The sequence below is a fragment of the Vipera berus genome (genome assembly GCF_964194415.1).
Source record: "Vipera berus genome assembly, chromosome: 1".
Classification (NCBI taxonomy): domain Eukaryota; kingdom Metazoa; phylum Chordata; class Lepidosauria; order Squamata; family Viperidae; genus Vipera; species Vipera berus.
In genome coordinates this window covers 110,194,818-110,213,136 of record NC_138202.1, presented here as the reverse complement: position 1 = coordinate 110,213,136, position 18,319 = coordinate 110,194,818, and the positions used below count along the sequence as shown (strand labels likewise).

The following is an 18,319-nucleotide window of genomic DNA, read 5'->3' as shown; positions in this document are numbered from 1 at the left end:
TTCTTGTCCTGCCTTCAGGTGCTTTGGAGAATAGCTTAACTCCCTCTTCTTTGTGGCAGCCCCTGAGATATTGGAACACTGCTATCATGTCACCCCTCACCCTTCTCTTCATTACACTAGACATACCCAATTCCAGCAACCGTTCCTTATATGTTTTAGCGTCCAGTCCCCTGATCATCTTTATTGCTCTTCTCTGTACTCTTTCCAGAGTCTCAACATCTTTTTTACATCGTGGTGATCAAAACTGGATGCAGTATTCCAAGTGTGGCCTTACCAAGGCATTGTACAGTGGTATTAACACTTCCTGTGATCTTGATTCTATCCCTCTGTTAACGCAGCCTAGCACTGTGTTGGCTTTTGTGGCAGCTGCAGCACACAGAACAGAACAACAGAATTATAATGTCAAGATCAAGAGAGCAATTGTTCCTTTCCATTCTGCACTGATTAGACTGCATCTAGAATATTCTGGGAATTTAGGAGAGTGGCATGGGGGCCTGGTGGTAAAGTCATTCACCTCCCACTCAGAAGGTTGAGAGTTTAATTCTGGATAGTGGCAAATGTTTCTCTTCTAGGGCGCAAAGAAAAAAAAATGTGCGAACTCCATGTGGCATCAAGAAGGACAGCTGGCCAGTAAACTCTCAGTTCCATCCAGTTGACCCCAACTCTCCCCCAATTTAAGGGATTACAGGGTCATAAAAATTGAGTTTTTGCTGGGAATTTAGGAATTTCACATTTTAGGAAGGTCATTGATAAATTGGATTGTGTCTTGAACTGTTCAAGTATGGAAGACCTTAGGAGTTGGTAAACTCTTTTCTATGGCAAGTATTTAAACAGAGGCCAGATTATCTTATTTGGACGTGCTCTGGTGAAAGATACCTGCACTGGGCAGTGGTTTGGACTAGATGAACTCCAGTGATTCCAGTTAGAATAGAATAGAGCTGGAAGGGATCTTGGAGGTCTTCTAATCCTACCCTCTACTCAAGCAGGAGAACCTGTACCATTTCAGATAAGTGACTTTAAGAAGTCTCTTCTTAAAAACTTCCAGTGATGGGGTGCTCACGATCATGTTCTTACATTCTAGGATGCTGTTAATTTATGTGCTTTAATTTCTCGTACCGTCCTTTGGAACACACTAGCTGGTTAACACTTGTACCATGTTTGTATTTCCCAGAAATGCTACTGAGCTTTTTTGAATGAGACGTTTAAACTATCAAAACATAACTTGTAATTTATTCTAGAAAGGATGAAAGTGAGTTTCCCATTCTTTCTTTGGAAAAGGAAAAAATGGGAGCATGTTGTTTACTTCAGCTGTTTTTATCTAGGGGGTAGTCTATTGAATTACTTTTCTGATGTTAAAGATGTCTTATAGGAAATTAAGGTGGATGGAGAGTACTTTTTAATTTAATTTGTAATAAAAAGGAGTCTATGAGGTCTCCTAAATGATTGACCAATATTGCTGCAAAGTGCTTTTATTTTATTTTACTTTTTTAGTGCCTGCTTACACATTAGCAGTATCTCAGTCTCTCCCAGGAATTCTGTGCTGCATTCCAATGATCATATTTCTTTCACTGTAGCTGCTGTTATTGTTGTTAGGCAGGAGACAGATAAATAAGAAATATGGCCGTGGTTTGTCTTACAGCTGTTATACCTGGCCTAATGAAGGGATGCGGTGGCTCAGTGGGTTAGGACGCTGAGCTTGTCAATCAGAAGGGTGGCAGTTTGGCGGGTCGAATCCCGAATGCCATGTAGCAGAGTGAGCGCCTGTTACTCATCCCAGCTTCTGCCAACCTAGCAGTTCGAAAGCACGTAAAAATGCAAGTAGAAAAATAAGGACCACTCCGGTGGGAAGGTAACAGCGTTCTGTGTGCCTTTGGCGTCTAGTCATGCCGGCCACATGACCACGGAGACATCCTCAGACAAGCGCTGGCTCTTCGGCTGTGAAACGGAGATGAGCACCGGCCCCTAGAGTCGAAAACGACTAGCACACATGTGCAGGGGAACCTTTACCTTTACCTTACCTGGCCTAAACAACAATTTGAGGAAGCAAAAGGTCTATCTCCCTCTGACCCAGAGAGCAAAATTACTGACCTGGGTGGGAGGGGACGATGCATGGATGGCACATAATATGTTCTTTGATAATAATTTAAACTATATCAGAGCATGGCTATCGTAGGAAAATGTATAAGACCTCATTTCATCTATTATTTACAATTTCCTACCTTCATACTCTGCCTTTTAGATGGATCACTCCCAAGAAGTTATATACTGCAAGCAAATGTAAAACGATGCCCCCAGAACATTAAGTCTGTGAAGCTCAAATCCAGCACTTTAATCTGAGATTGAATATATTGGCAACTAGTCGAGATTTTAGGGCAGGTGGTTGATGGACCTGAGAAAAGGAGCAGGGAGATGTATTTATTATTAATATCTTCATATTGCCTTTCTGCTAAATGGAAAGGAGATTGTGTTTGGAAGCAGCTGGCATTCCAACTGATAGTTCCAGGCAGAGCACATCACAATAATCAAATCAAGAGGTTATCAAAACATAAATGATGATAGCCAGCTTTTTATCTTCCAATAGTTCGATTATTTCTTTTTTTTAAGTATTATTTTGAGCAACAATCACTATCTGAACATTCAGGAACAATGCAGATCTAAATTCCAAACAAGAATATTTCCTAGTCTGATCGTTTCAGTCAACTGGATTCAATTTTTCCATTCTTTTTTAAGCATCAGTAATTTCAGGCACTTGCTAAAGAGGTCACAGCCTTATCTTCAGCTGAAGAAAAGGAGAAATAGAGCTGCATATCATCAGCACATACTGAGACCACCACCACCCAGATCTTTACAAGATTTCATCCATAGGTTTTATGTAAACGGAGTAATAGCATGATGATAATTTTGGAAGAGGAAGCCCACAGAATAATTTCTCTCTGGAAGAAGAATGACCCTCTAATGGTATTTTTATTTATGAAGAATATTAATCCTTTTTTTCCCTACCAAAACATTCAAAATGTCATGCAGGCAAAAAATTGTACAGTCAAAATTAGGAGACTGAAGGCTAAAACATGAAGAACGGTTGCAGGAATTGGGTATGTTTAGTTTAATGAAAAAAAGGACTAGGGGTGACATGATAGCAGTGTTTCAATATTTGAGGGGCTGCCACAAAGAGGAGGGTGTCAAGCTATTCTCCAAAGCACCTGAAGGCAGGACCAGAAGCAACGGATGGAAACTAATCGAGGAGAGAAGCAACCTAGAACTAAGGAAAAATTTCAGGCAGTTAGAACAATTAATCAGTGGGAAAACTTGCTTCCAGAAGTTGTGAGTGCTCCAAAATGGAGGTTTTAAGAAGAGATTGGACAACCATTTGTCTGATGTGGTATAAGGTTTCCTGCTTGATCAGGGGTTGGACTAGAAGACCTCCAGGATTCCTTCCAATTCAGCTATTCTGTTATTCTATTTGTTTCTTTATGCTTTAGTTCAATATTTGTATGTTCCGTTTCTATCTTACTTGTTTCCATGTAGCCTTTTTAATTAGAACCGAGGTTTAGTCTTGCCTCCTGTGTTTGCCATTTTCCCAACTCTCATTGGAGTGTCCACACTGCCATGATTGTTATTTCTCATTCATTTCCAGTGGACAAAAGATCTTGTTGGGATAGGAAGGCACAACATGAGAGTGGAGAGGTTTTCTGCTTATCTGATGGTCAAATATTTAATAATTGCAAAGTACCTCAGAAATGACTTGGGGAAGCAGTGGGATGGTAGTTAGCAAAGCACAACCTAAGCCTGGGAAGCGGGGAAAGCATTAGAAAAAATGTTAGAAAGAAACATAAAATGACCCTACCTTGAGTCTCTTTGGCATAAGATGGAGGGAAGGGAAAACACTGTCAGGCTTTCAAGATTCTGTTATTAAGCCAACAAAGTAGATTTCCAGCATTTCTTGTAGAACCTGTTTTCTGACCTGGCCAATCTCGAAGGCTGACATCAATTTTGAAAATCAGTTGCTTCTCCCATTGGTACGGTTCTTTACAGCAATCCTCCCACGATTGAAGAGTTATGAACTTGGGGTGTCATAGAGACTACTGCTTAGCCTTGAGCTCTCTGGGGCCCTTTGTACTCTGTATTCAGCTCTTTTTGAGATGATCCAGGTTGGCAATACTGTTCCATTGCCTGCCAAGTATTACATATGATGTTGTGTTTTTGGAGGATCTTGCTGATTCTGTCTGTGGTCCCTTTTAAGTATGGGAGGAGCGCTTTGCCATTTTCTTGTTCTCTGTCTTGGGTTTTTGTGGGTGTCTCTCTTCGGATTAAGTTGGTAATCATGTTTCTTTGGAATCCATTGGCTGTTAGTACATTAGTGAGAGTGTGTAGTTCGGTTTTTAGGTGTTGTTCGTCAGCTAGGTGTTTTGTTCTGGAGATGAGTGTCTTGGCTACGGAGTTGATCTGTGCTGGGTGGTGGTGTGAGAGTGCATTCAGATAGTGGTTTGTGTGTGTTTTTTTATGGTAGATAGTGTGTCCTAGGGAGCCGTTGGATCACAACATCAAAACAGCATTCTGTTCCAACACTTTAAAGCCATGGGACATGAAATTGATTTTAAAAAAACCAGAACTATCGCCAAAATTGAACATTTTAACAACAGAATAATCAGAGAAGCCATCGAGATAGAAAAACACCCCCACAGCATGAACAAACGAGATGATACCTCTCGCCTACCAGCCATTTGCCTTGATTGACAGATGAGTCCCAACCACCAAGAATGATACCAGACCCAAACTCATGATAACATCACATGACATCACCACCACACAACCATTCAAAAAGCAATTCCGAACCCACAATGATAACGACACACAACCACAAAACAGAAACCTAACTACAGCTGCAACATCAGCCACTTTAAACCCCTCCAAACCACACAATAAGCAAACTGACACCCACTATAAAAACATAGCACCACCACAAACACGGAGCCGAACAAAAGCAGCACAACTCACCAGTTCAGGTCTAAGGCTGGCAGCTGAGACCAGCCCATCCACTCAAAACACATCCCCACCCAATCAGAACACAGCCTCCATTCAAAACACACTCGCACCCAATCAGAACACAGCTAACCCCCCCACCCAATCAGAGCACACCTCCACCCACAGAACACACCACCTCTGGCAGTTTAAAAAAGAAGAACAAACAGCCACTACCACACACTTCTCCCAGAAGAACGAAGCTGAAGCCACCAGCCTGAGGATGACGGATGAGATTTCGTTGAAACGTTGCCCTGATACCTCCAACTCTACGTGGGGAAAAAACCCAAATGACCAAAGATCTACATACAAATACCCGCGAAAACCTCAGAAAACATATTTTGAATCTATAACCATCTATTACAACTAAACCACTTTAAATTAAACAATTCTTAAGAATGAAATATTCTTAATTTGGACTTTACTTTTACTGTTTGGACTGTTGTGTGTTTTGAAAAATAGATTATTTAGAATTAGTTATGTTGCACTTCAGTCTTTAAATAATTAACCTAGTATATACATAACAATATATGATGTTTTCCATGGTGAGCTTAACATCAATAACAACATTTATTAAAAAGGCTAAAATAATTTCTGGTGGTATTATCTGTACATTAAAATTTTGTTCACTCACAATCTTTCACTTTTCACATTCTGGACAAGCAGTGGTCATGTATCCTAGCAAAAGATGTTACATATGTGCATAAGCGCAGTCAGTAGCATATGCCTTTTTAAAAATATCAAACATGCAAAGAAACAAAAATAAGTCCAAAATATCTGTATTACATCCAGAAATGCCAACTTTGCAACCAATATTTCTCATCCATAACTATGGCACCCTAAGGATACCTGCATGCATGCAAATGCTTCTCTGTGATCAGTAACGCAGCAGGGATTGCTTTTTCCTTCCAGTAACAGATTGCTCGGAAATACCAAACATGGACTTGAGAATTCCAATGTTTGTTACAAATTTTTCTGGATGTGGTTGGAAAGAGGCCTAGAAATGCCAGCACAAATACATCACACTTGCTGAATGTGCACATGCAACTAATTACAATCTTCCATTATATGTGATATATCTAAAATGAGATGGGCTGTCTCAACTGCAACTTGCAAACCGTTCCGTTTTGTGGCAAAACAATCCAGGACAAGCTGATCAGCGTAGCTTAGAGAGGACTCATTAACACAATTTTTGGGAAGGAAAGAAACAGAAGGACAGTTTAACATCTTCCAGTTGATGTTATGTTATGTAACATCTTCTGGGAGTTGAAGTCCACAAGTCATAAAAGAGCCAAGGTTGCCTATGCCTGGCCTATTGGCTTTTGAAAGCCAATAGGAATTGCTGCTGAGCGCGCCAAAAGACCCGGCCGACAAATGTTGCACAGGCAAGTTGTCTGCAGTGAAGGCAGGAACTTTGCACCTCTCCCTGCTGCCCAACTACACCATCTCAACTAGGTAAGTAAGATATTATTTGCAAATAGGATGGTAATAAACAATTTAGGCTGCATTTACATCAGGGCTTTTCAACCTTTTCAGAAATTGTACCACATTTAGAACATGACAATATTCAAGCACCACCAGTGCTTAACAAGATGTCAAAAACTTGATGACTAAAAAAAGGGGGGGGTGTATTTTGAGTTTCATTGGTTAGATTCATTTATTGTGATAGAAATGGCTAGTTTATAATATTATAGAAAAGCAAAAAGTTGAGGTTCAGTGTTAATGCTTCCTTCTACTCCTGTAACAGAGGAAGTCAGAAGTCAGTGCCTTTTCTTTTTCCCTTCTCCCCCTCACTTTTCCCTTTTTGTCTCACCCTTCGCTCGCAAAAGCCCCCCCACTCACACTTTGCTCACAAAAGCCTCCAGTCACTCTCACTCACTCCTCTGTCTCTTTCAAAGGCACCTCGTTCAGTCTCTCCCCCACTCATTCCATCTCTTTCAAAGGCCTCTTGCTCACTCGCTCACTTACTGCCCCGTCACTTCCAAACGCAATTTGCTTGTTCACGCATTAATTTACTGCCCCATCGCTTCAAAATGCCATTTGCTCGTTCACTCACTCACTTACTGCCCCATCGCTTCCAAACGCTTCCAAATGCCACTTGCTTGCTCACTCACTTACTGCATTTGGAAGCGACGGGGCAGTAAGTGAACGAGTGCCGGTGCCAGAGGCCATCAGCTGTTTGGTGCCGGAGACCACTGCCACGAGGAACTCAGCTCTGGGTCGGGGTTTGGAGCAGCTCCAGGTGGGGGCTCAGCAGGGGCCACGGTGTGGCAACTGCAGGGAGAGGAATCCCCACGGTGGCTGTGGGGAGGGGAATCCCTGCAGCATGTGCCTCCGAGCCACAGGGGCAGGGGTGCAAAGGATGGGTGGTGATGCTGTAGCAAGACACCAGCATCGCTCCCAGTGACAGCACCACTGAATTCTGGCACTTTTTTTTAGAAAAAAAAAACACTGGTCATAAGTCACTCTTTTCAGTGCTGTTGTAACTTTAAACGATCACTAGATGAACTGTTGTAAGTCGAGGACTACCTGTACAATCTTAAAAGTACTTAGTAAATGAAGGGAAATGGCCATTCACTGGTTTATAGTAACAGAAGTACTACTAACAGGAGCATTGATTTGTCACCCAACCTCGGGGTGCATCCTGAAGCTGTTGTTTTGGTGTAATATGGAAGTGGTGTGCTATTGCCTTTTCCAAGATGGTTTGTTAAGTTTCCAGTCTGGATAACAGCCCTGTGGTCTCTCATCCAAATACTATCAAAGGCTAACCCTGCTTAGCTTCCCAGGCAAAGCTTGCTAAGTGCTGCCACCTGTTGAAGCAGCATTCCATGGAGCTCCTTCCAAATTTGCTACAAATTTGTAAAGCCTATACTGTAGTTAAAATGGCAATTACTATAGTCTAGTCATGAGGAGCAGCAGGAGTAATCTCAACAATCTGCAGAGATTACCCTAATTTGGATCCAGCATCCAGAGATGATTCTGTTTGGAAATCTGTCTTGCTAGCTAATACAAACCAGCTATCTGTCCACTCACCAGGGCACATAAAGGAAGTCTCTTCTTAAAATTATTTTCAGAACATAGTTGGAATTCTTTTTCTGCCAGATATCTCGGGAGCTAGTCATATGAAAAAAAAAGTTGGCCCTCTCTTAAATAATGCTTTAGTTTTTATCTCAAGCTGGGTAAATATATAAATGCAGAATTCCATCGCTTTCTCTCCAAAATCTTAGCTGAAACATACTCAAAAATTTGCACAAAGGTTTGCATTTCTGCAGTATCTGTACATATACATCCTACTTGGAGACCATTTGCTCCAAAAAATATAACATGCTAAATAAATACATCCTCCCTATATAAATTGTATTTGCTTTATTTTGTAAAGGGCACAAAGTAAAAATGCATTTTTAAAAACTGATGAACTGCTTTAAGTAGGTAGATTGCATTCATATTAACCTGAGTGGTAGTAGTTTTCCTGGCAGAAAACAAATGGTTTTTTCACATCTGCAAGAGGGCATTAGGCAGAAGTAGTACAGAAATTATTCTGTAAGTGTCATGCAGAAGTGTGATGAAAAAACGATGCAATCTTATTAGCAAAGCAAAAAATAAAAACCCTATCTGTGGGACAAGATTTGGATTAAGAAGTAGGTGGTAAAAAGATTAAGTGTAGTTCCCATAATTTCTCAGCTTCAGATTCCATTCTTCCTGAAGTCACTTTTCTTATCTTGTGTAACAATCTGGATATATTTATGTACAGAAAGTTCTACATCTTGTATGGATAGCCAGGTTTCCTATATGACCATGAGAATACTCATTGTCTATGAACAGTTTTTCTTTTTGAACATAATCTTTTAAAAAATCCTATTTTCTTGCCTTCCCACTGTGATTTTATTTGATGATTACCCCTCTCTTCTTTCTTTTCTAAATTCACTTGAGCTAGTATTTCAGCTGTTTACATATGCATCTTGAGCTGAAAGCAAAAACTTCAGGGTCTATGGTACTACATTTGTCTTCTTTGAGGAAGAATGTGTATTACTCACAATATGGAGGGGAGGGTTAGTTTAATGTGACTAAAGCAAACTTTCTATCTCTTGACTTTTATCACTGGGGCAGTCATGGGGGGACAGACAGAGAGTAGTTCAGAATAGAGAAATAATGTTCAGAACAGAAATAGCAATGGTGAATGAGTGGTTTTCAGAAAGGGTATAATGGTATATATGGGAATGACCTTGGGAGGCAGGGCAAAGAGACACAACAAAGGGAATGGTCAGATAAAAGACATCTGAGCCCACAGCAAGAATGTGGTTGGTAGAAGAACCCCAGAAGAGACTCTCCCTAGAATCTTCAGCTGTAAAGAAGATGGAGTGAGATTTACATTACTTTCAGTTTTGCAAAATTCTGTTGTAATCTTAAATGAAGTAGAATTAGTTCATCTGGTCACGCTTCCTGTCTGGTTTACCTCAGAAGGCTGCAGGGATTGATGCTGCCAGCCTTGAAGGAGGCATTTTGTTTCCCCTTACCAAGCCATCTCATGGCCCAACCATTCTAGATAACTGTTGGCCATTCTTCAGCCAAATCTTTCTTGATAAGATTGGCTAGGTTCCAACTGCTGAAAAGCTTGGATCAGACAATTTATCAGGATCCTTTGCAGTCTCAAGTTCCAGAACATTCTATGGATGACGTGCAGCAGGAGGTGGGGAGTGGAGCACACTTCCCATTGTTTTCAAATGTGTTCCATAGCATCAACCATGGAAAACCTTTTGGGATGTCTATGAGGATGGGACAATGGAGGGATTGTTCTACAGGAATTCTTTTCCTTTCTGAATAGCTGTTCCCATCTCTTCTTGGGGGAGGAAAAACAAATCCCTGCTCCAATGCCATGTGCCTCAGAGCTCAGACCTCTCCTCCATCTTGTTTAACATTTGCATGAAATGCCTGAGAAAGATCATCCCTCAGTTTACAGTTGGCTACAATCAGTGTGTATACCAGTTCAATGTTGCATATACCAGATCAATGTTGTGACACCCAGTTAAACATCTTAGGCTGAGAAGGTGATGGAAAACACCTGACCAACTAAAAACAGATTAAGACTAAATCAAAAGAACCTTCTGATTCCATGAGTGTTCCATATATTCTTCTAGAATATGTTGCCCTGTTCATGAAAGAGTTGGGTGCTCACTTTGTGGCTTCTTCTAGACTCCCAATTTCTGGAACTGGAACAGCAAATAGAGGGTGTGACCAGAAAAGAAGAGCAAGAGAAATAATAATCAAATTAATTGTATTGTATGTATGAGGGAGAGAAGAAATACTGTATGTGTTTTGCCATGGAACTAAGATCTCTTGTAGACTTGGAATAGGTTAGGTAAACATGTGACAGATAAGCCTGTTTTTAGTTTCTAAAAACAGAGAAAGGCTCATACAGCATCTGCCTTTTGAGACCTCTTCGTTGATCTGCCAGCCATGTGGAACTGACACTAGCCCCAAGAGGGCAATGCAATACTATATTCCATTTAACCTAAAAGTGTGATGGCTAGCTAAAATGGCAACTGAATATTTTGTCTAGAGACAGGGATAGCCAAAATAATCTGTGCAACAGCAACATTGTCAAACTTCCATCCCAAACAGTGTTGTATTATAAAAATAAGCAGCAAATCTGCGTCCTTATTTCATACACAAGTTTTCATCAATCAGAGCTAGCTGTGATTCAGGAAAATGCACCTTTGCCATTTCGTATACAAGATCATTTTCGCATCCCAGTAGGGATGAATACCTTTTCTGAAGCAACACATTTGGCCTCTGACTGGCATCTAAGCTTGGCACTGCAGTGAGAGAGCAAAACAAAATTATGTCCAACCCCCTAATTAAAATAAATATAAATTTTATATATTATTTAAATAAGTTAACATACTTACACCCTCCACATTCTTCTTATGTCATTAAAATGAGGCACGCTGGCTGAGGAATTCTGGGAGTTGAAGTCCACAAGTCATAAAAGGGCCAAGTTTGAAGACCACTGTTCTAGAGTCTCAACATCTTTTTTATATCATGGTGACCAAAACTGGATGCGTTGTTCCAAGAGTGGTCTTACCAAAGCATTATAAGGTTTTTATTATACCAAGGGATTATAAAGTGTTTATAGTCTTTATGAACAGTACACTGAATCAAACATTATATCTTAACTTTTTGGTTGTTTTTTTTTTAAAGAAAATTGCATATTGCAGAGATTAAGACTGACAAAGTTCTACAACATTCATCAGTAAGCTTCACTTTCTTTAAAAGAGGATGGTGTCAATTTGATTTCTAAAGATTTAAACATGATATTTTTATTATGCAGCAAAATGGGTATGGGATATGGATTTTGGAAAATTAATAATGGATAAGGGGGCAGAAAGATTTGGAATGATAGCTTTGAATTCTTTATAAATTTTCTTATGGAAAAATGGAGATTGTTCTTGGCTTTTTAATGATAAGGAGACCTTGAAGACTGTACACTAGAGTCAGAGGATATAGAAAATGGAACAGAAATCCTTAGTGCAAATTTTTGAATACTTTTCAGCTAAGATTTGGACAGAAATCCATGGGACTCTGCATGTAGATATTTGTAAGCTTTTGGACAGAATGGATCAGATGCTTGATCAAATTGACAGAACATGTTCTTATGAAGTTGTAAAATAAGAGTGAGTTGCAGTGAATGTTTATGAAATTATTTTGAAGAAGAACTAATTGTAATGCAAATGGATCTGATGGATAAATGGTGTTAACAGAGCTTAACCTTTAGGAACTCTTTTCAAGAGTAGGACTACTAAGGCTAGTAACCCATCAAATGATTCTTAATTCAATTAAATCAAACTACCATTTTATAGCAGGTTCTAAAGTCTGAACTGACCATTAGATGCCCAATTCACACATTGTATGAGACAAGGTTTTTTTAACTATGATTTCTTGAATATGACTGTATTTATTTAATTTGTAAGCCAGAATTGCTGGGCTCATATATTACACAAGCCAAAAACCTAGGGATATATGTAAGCTCAACTTTTTAAAACCTTGTTCTATATTTGATATAGGCATTTTGTATGTAAATCAAGACTATGAGGCTGTAACCTATGTAGAGTTTATATGTGAGTAAATAGCCGGGCAGTTAAGTGCATTTTCTTAGGAGTATTACAGTTATCTTCAAACAAAGAATTAAAACAGAATGCAGCTTTGTAGACTTTGGCTTACTAAGTTGCAATAACCTGGTCATTATGGTTTTAAAGTTATGATTGATGGTTTACTTTATGTTTGAATCTGACCATTACGGTTGTTTGGTTACCCATGGTTGAAGCATACACTTAACATTTGTGAATTCAGCCCTTGGCTATTTATTTCACAATGTAGAGCCTTCTTCACATACAGGAAGACAAGTGGGTTTTTTCTTCTTCATTTTTTAGCAGGGTTTGTGGATTCATTAAACATATTTTATGTCAGCAGTTTGTCAGTTTTTCAGAGAGAAGGAGTAAGTGAGTAAGTCAGCAAGTAGAGAAAAGAGTGTTTTGGTGTCGCTTGTGTGCAAATATCCTGACTTGGCTTAAGTTAGCAATTTATCTACTTTTCCATGCATCATACTTGAAATCTAAACTCTATATGAACTTTCTTTACTCTCTTTTCTGTTCTCCCCCTCCCCACTCAACTCCCAACCCCAGTTTAGAAATAGCATAGTTCATTTTGAATCGGACTGTTTTAAAGGCAGTATGGGATGGACAATAAAAATTGTGCACTACTGTAGCTTGTTATTTCCTGTACAAGCTGCTTGTTTGAAATCCATTCCTTCACTTCCCTCCCCTTAAAACCTCTGCTTTTAAGATTCCTTGAAAATGGCTGCTATCTCAATGTACCATACCTTCGGGAAGCTAACACTGATTTTTGTGCCTGATTGAGTGCTTTGTCCTAGGCGGTGTTAGTGCTTGCACTGCCTGTATATGTTTGAATTGCTGATGCTTTGAACTTCAACAGAGTCTTCCAGATCAGAGAATGCATCGGTGTGTATTGTTAGCCAGCATATAAATGATATCAACATTGTGACTAGAAGCCAAAATATGGAAATGTTTGACAAAGAGATTCTTTTGAGCAAAAAAATGACTTTCATCATATTTTTAAATTTTAATTAATTAATTAATTTAAATCTGTTATATTTCAAATATGACTTGCTTTTCTGATCCTTTGTTCTCTTTATTATTGTGGTTTGCATGAGGGAGTGATGCTGGATTCTTTAATATAGAATTGACAAAGGCTTTTCTTCCTCATTAGATGTAATAACCCTTTTTATATCTGACTTAAACAATGTTTCTAAAGGTAACTGTCGACATTTCCCTTTGTAAAGATGCAGTCCCAGAATCAATGGATTGCTAAATAATATAGGGAACAATTCTCCATAAGCAAGAAAGTTAACCTCCCCAAATGTGGGAAATTTGTTTTTCTCCATTCTTTCTCGTAATATGCTCAGAGGATACAGTTTGCAACAACCTCTCTGGGCATATTAGATGGAGAATGGCGAGAGCTATGAAGTTTATGGCACAGCATATACCCATGTATTACAGGCTAACATTCTGACATGCCCAGAGAGCAAGATACCCATAAAAAAGGCATCCACATATAAACTTGCATTTTCTATTCAGATTCAGCTAGAGGTCATCAAGGAACTTTTCACTAGCATTATTTGGCTGAACAAGGGCTACAACGGAAAGGTTTAATAAGGAACTTTTTCAATACTCGTTATTCTGCATATACAATTACGAATGGCATTAGAATTAGAATCATTGTGGATGCTTGTGTTTGCTAAGCCCATATGGCATACTGAGAGAGAAAAGAGATTATAGCCTGTCATGTTTATACATTTTGTGTAGTTCAAGTAAGTGGATAGCTTGCAGAGGTGACCTTGCAGAGAGAGGCTTGCAGTGTCAGCCATTGGAGTTTTTCTCTTTCCTGTTTAATTGAATAGTGTGTCCCTGATGTTTCCCCAAGAAAGATGGTTTTGGCAGGAAAACACCTTTCGTATTTGGTATTATCTTTCTCCAGCAAAGTGTTTAAATTGCTAACCAGTCACCTCTTCCTTCTGATGATGATACATTTCATAAGCTGTGTGTGTTAAGTAAGTGATTCTTGATCCTGTGGGGCTGGCAGCATCCATTAGGACTTTGAGTTGTATAAACCCAGGGCTGATATCTGTGGAACCTTATTTGAATCCTCTCCATCTGAAAAAAAGAAAGAAAGAAAGAAAGAAAGAAAGAAAGAAAGAAAGAAAGAAAAGAAAGAAAGAAAGAAAGAAAGAAAGAAAGAAAGAAAGAAAGAAAGAAAGAAAGAAAGAAAGAAAGAAAGAAAGAAAGAAAGAAAGAAAGAAAGAAAGTCTTTGTAGATTGAGGCTCCAGAATCACTGTTTTCTGCCTGAAGGTAGTGGGCCAAAGTCAGATGAAAAACATACTTGTGATATGTGTGCAGTAAGCAAAACAGAGGGGAAATCTTGAGCCGACAATGTCACGGGCAGTGAAGTGGGTGCAGAACACGATTTGTGCTGCTGCCAATTCCAGAGGTTCACAGACAAAGAAAATTCAGAGCAAATTTTGGGTTCCCCCAGGTTATGCACGCTTCCTTCTGCTCACAAAACGAAGCTTCTGAATAATTATCTGTGCTATGCACCTTGCAAATCTTCTGCCATGGCTTTTCCTCAGACCTTCACAACAAATCTAAAAAGGTGTGTGGTAGGGGGGTACAGGAAAAGAGAAGTCCATTTAGTGCTTTGCAATTACTTCTGTGTTTCCTAATATATAAACAGTGTCGCTATTTTTAATTTCCTATGGCTTGCTTGAATTGCACTGCTTTCCCATGCTCTATTCTGTTTCAACTCTCAAATATTCTTATGTTCTTCGATTTCTGAAAGGAGATTTTCATTCAAATTTCCCAACATGGTATTCTCTGCTATGAGACTTGGATTACAGGTAGCATATTGGCTGGCTGGGGATGATGGGAGATGTAATTCAATGCAATTTGGGAACTAACAAGGAAAGCTGCATGTGAATATCAGTGTTCATCAGAGTCCCAGGAGTAGCAGTACTTGTTATTAAATGAGAAGACTGAACAACACATACTGTTGTGGCAGGCAGCAGATTGTTGTCTGATATTCCAGCTCCAGAGATTCTCAGCATTGCTATGATTTTTTTTTTCAAAAATATGAGAAAAATCACTATGACTTGCTATGTGAAGCAGTAAGGAAAGTAGATCCTCATAATAGCATGAATGAAGGCTCTGTGATCTTATGCAGAGGCTACCCAAGACAGAAATGGCAGAAATATTTATTCCATGCATAAATGAAGGACAAAACCACTGATTTGTTTTATAAGAATTTCTCAGTTCTCTGGCCATTGATCTTATTGCTGATCAATGGGAACTGAGGTTGGATCAACTTGCTGGTTGAATTAACCTTAGCATTCCAGTTGTCATTTTATTGATTTGACACACTGACAATTTGACCTTTCTCCAGGTATTCCCGCGCCTCTTTCCTCCACTCTCCCCCTCCCAAAGTATGTTAACTTGAGAAAGAATAACTGACATAGGTTTCCATGTGACTTCATCGCAGAATGGAGATGGGAAAGTGGGCCTCCCTAGGCTTAATTCAGTGTTTTAATCATCATAGCCCATATACTGTATCAAGACGGAGTGCCCCAGATGCAAAGAAGAAGATAACTACCCTTTCCAAAAACAATTGCTAGGACTCAGATTTTCTAGGGTGCAGTAGCCCTGAATGGGAACTACTTGGATTCTGCTATGGGCAGGGAGGAAATCCAAATTTTAGTACAAGCGAGTGAATGTTGTGTCAGATGAGATATATGCAAAAAGTGAAAAGAGGAAACTGTCCACCCTGTCAGTGCAAGCATCCCAGATAACAGTGCAAAATAAATAAATAAATAAAATCTCCAAGAAAGCTTAGGAATTTCTCATCCTCAAAGCAATATCTTGCAGGAAATTCATTGGCTCCCTGCTTTTAGGAGCAATTACCCTTAGAGCAGCCATCAATTCTGTAGCCTCTTCTGAAGGGGCTATAAATCCAAGCAGCCACTGTCAGCTGGGATGATTTTTAAAAAAAAGAAGAAGAAACCCTGCATCTCCTGTACTACTCTGCCCAGGATGAATGGAGGATGCAGCTACTACCTAAGAGGCAGGACTCTGGGTTTATGCTTAGGCACAGAACGGTAGCTTCCCCACCTGTAGCCTGATTGGTTAAAAAGCAGCTCATGTTGGATTTGCTGTGAAGAGGCTAAGGGGAGGGTTTTATTTTAAAGAAGGTGGTGATGTGGAGGGGGGAATAGGGGAGCCTGAGAGTACATTTGATTGGCTGGGGGAGGGGGCTTGAGCTAGAGAGAGTGCTGAGCAGGCATTCATGAGATACGGTGAGGCGAGCGTCTTTCCCCCTGCCTCCCACTTCAGATGCAAGGACAGGCTGGAGCGCTGTGGCTGGGTTAATAGCACAGAGAGAGGGAGCACGACTGGATTGGATTCTCAAGAGTGACAGCGCTGGGAATGAAACACCATCCACTTCTTCCATCTGTCCTAGGCTTCCTCTGTCCAAGGGGAGACGGGGGAGACATTTAAAGTGAGCTGAACCATCTCCAGGCAGAGCGATGGGACCGAGCGGAGCAGGACAGGAGAGCTGCTTGCTGTTGGGATAATCTCTGATCTTAACCTCTTTTCTGTGCAACATCCCCGGTTTTACTCTTTTGGTGTCCTTTCTAATAGCAATGTGGATTGAAGGTTTTATATGGCACTTGGGATAATCAGCAAGACTGTCGCTCTCCTTTGCAAAACCAAACTAGACTATTTCTCTCCCTGGTTGTCTCTCTCCTCCCCCCCCCACCCTTTTGATTGTGGCACCAAAGACGATGTTTTCTGCGCAGGAAAGACTTCTGCACAAGTAAGCCCAGGGGTTTCCTAACTCCTGGCTGAGCAGGCTTCAGTCTGCCAACGGGCTGCTTTTGCAACTCACTTTACTCCTTGACAGAACCATGGCAGGCAAAAGAACAGCTGGCAGAAAACATTAGGGGAGGGGGGGAGGAGGCAAATAAGGAAGTTGCTGAAAGCCTGTCCTTCCCAACAAAATAAAACTGCAAAGATTCTTGTCCATACTAACTCTGGAACACTTTTGACGTCACCATGCGCAGATCTAGCACCGATGAATCAACTTACCATAGGAGCCCTTCTGTGGACAGCAAGGATTACAGTTTTCCCAATGGCGCCTTCCGTCGCTACAGCAGCATGTACGGCGGCCAATTTGGAGCCGCAAGTAACTCTTTTTTTGGATTCCATACCAACCCGGGTCCTAAGGCCACCAAGGCTAAGTACACCACCCCCAAGGGGAACAAGTATGTGGTCTTTTACTTGGATCTCTCCTTTATTTTTCTTCTAGAACTGAAGAGGTGCAGCATGGCTCACAACTGCCTACAGTGCATTAAGTACCTCATGTTTGTCTTCAACTTGCTCTTCTGGGTGAGTATGTACCTCTCTCTGCGTGGGTTTATTTAGCCCCTGGGGTGTCTCAACAAGTCTGGGGATAGTTTTCCTCCCAAACCTTTGGGCAGCAAGTAATGGGGGGAAAATGAGAGCTGGTTGTAGGCATTACACATCATGCACGCTGAAGTTGTAGACTGAAGTGACACAATTTTGGACGATGCCATTTGAGGCTGTGGGGGTGGATCTCATCTCTTTGAATGCTCTGCCACATGAGTGTGAGAGAAAGAGAGTCATTCATAGAGAATGCCAACACATTAGCAATAAATTGGCACGTGTCCTTGCTTCTTATATGCCGGCAGCTTTTTATGGGAAGGAGCATTTTAAAAGACAGAATCCCAACCTTTAGTATGAAGTGCTACAGTCCAGAGTTCTGCCACTTCATTTGCCCCTTTGCTCTGCATAATGGTAGAACCAGTCTGGCGTTTCCTACTGAGGCTGCTCTAGTTAGTGAGGACCAAGAAAATATTGGTCCCTGTTTTGTTCTGTTTTTCTATGTTCTTCATCCATCTTGTTAAGCTGCATGCATATTCAGATGCTGTTCTGGAGGCTGGGAATTCATTGCATTTCTTGTTCCATATGAATTTGTGCCCCTGCTTAAGTCTCAAATGTGTTGTTAATTGCTCTGTGGGATCATGTATCCAAACTCGGATTTGCATAGTCTGTTTAAAAGGTGGTTCTTGAAATACTAAGACACAAATTGATGCTATTCTGTGGTGACCAGGAGTAATCTGAATCAATGTGTACATTGTGGGAGTGCATATGAAGA

General features: G+C 40.4%; 2 protein-coding genes across 3 annotated transcripts in view; both read left to right on the top strand.

Annotated features, from left to right (window-relative positions):
- TSPAN4 (tetraspanin 4) overlaps nucleotides 1–18,319 on the top strand; it is a gene marked incomplete at its 5' end in the record, with an annotated part of 735,824 nt that overhangs the window by 450,385 nt on the left and 267,120 nt on the right. Inside the window, one exon of one of the 2 annotated variants that reach the window (XM_081313178.1) lies at nucleotides 17,450–17,529. In XM_081313178.1, the coding sequence (XP_081169304.1) occupies nucleotides 17,467–17,529 (63 nt within the window). Of the gene's footprint in view, nucleotides 1–17,196; nucleotides 17,530–18,319 lie in introns of those variants that run through there. The other variant, XM_081313177.1, reaches the window with a different exon arrangement.
- The window catches only part of CRACR2B (calcium release activated channel regulator 2B), a 794,336-nt gene that overhangs the window by 612,115 nt on the left and 163,902 nt on the right, over nucleotides 1–18,319 (top strand). The gene's annotated exons all lie outside the window — the stretch shown is intronic.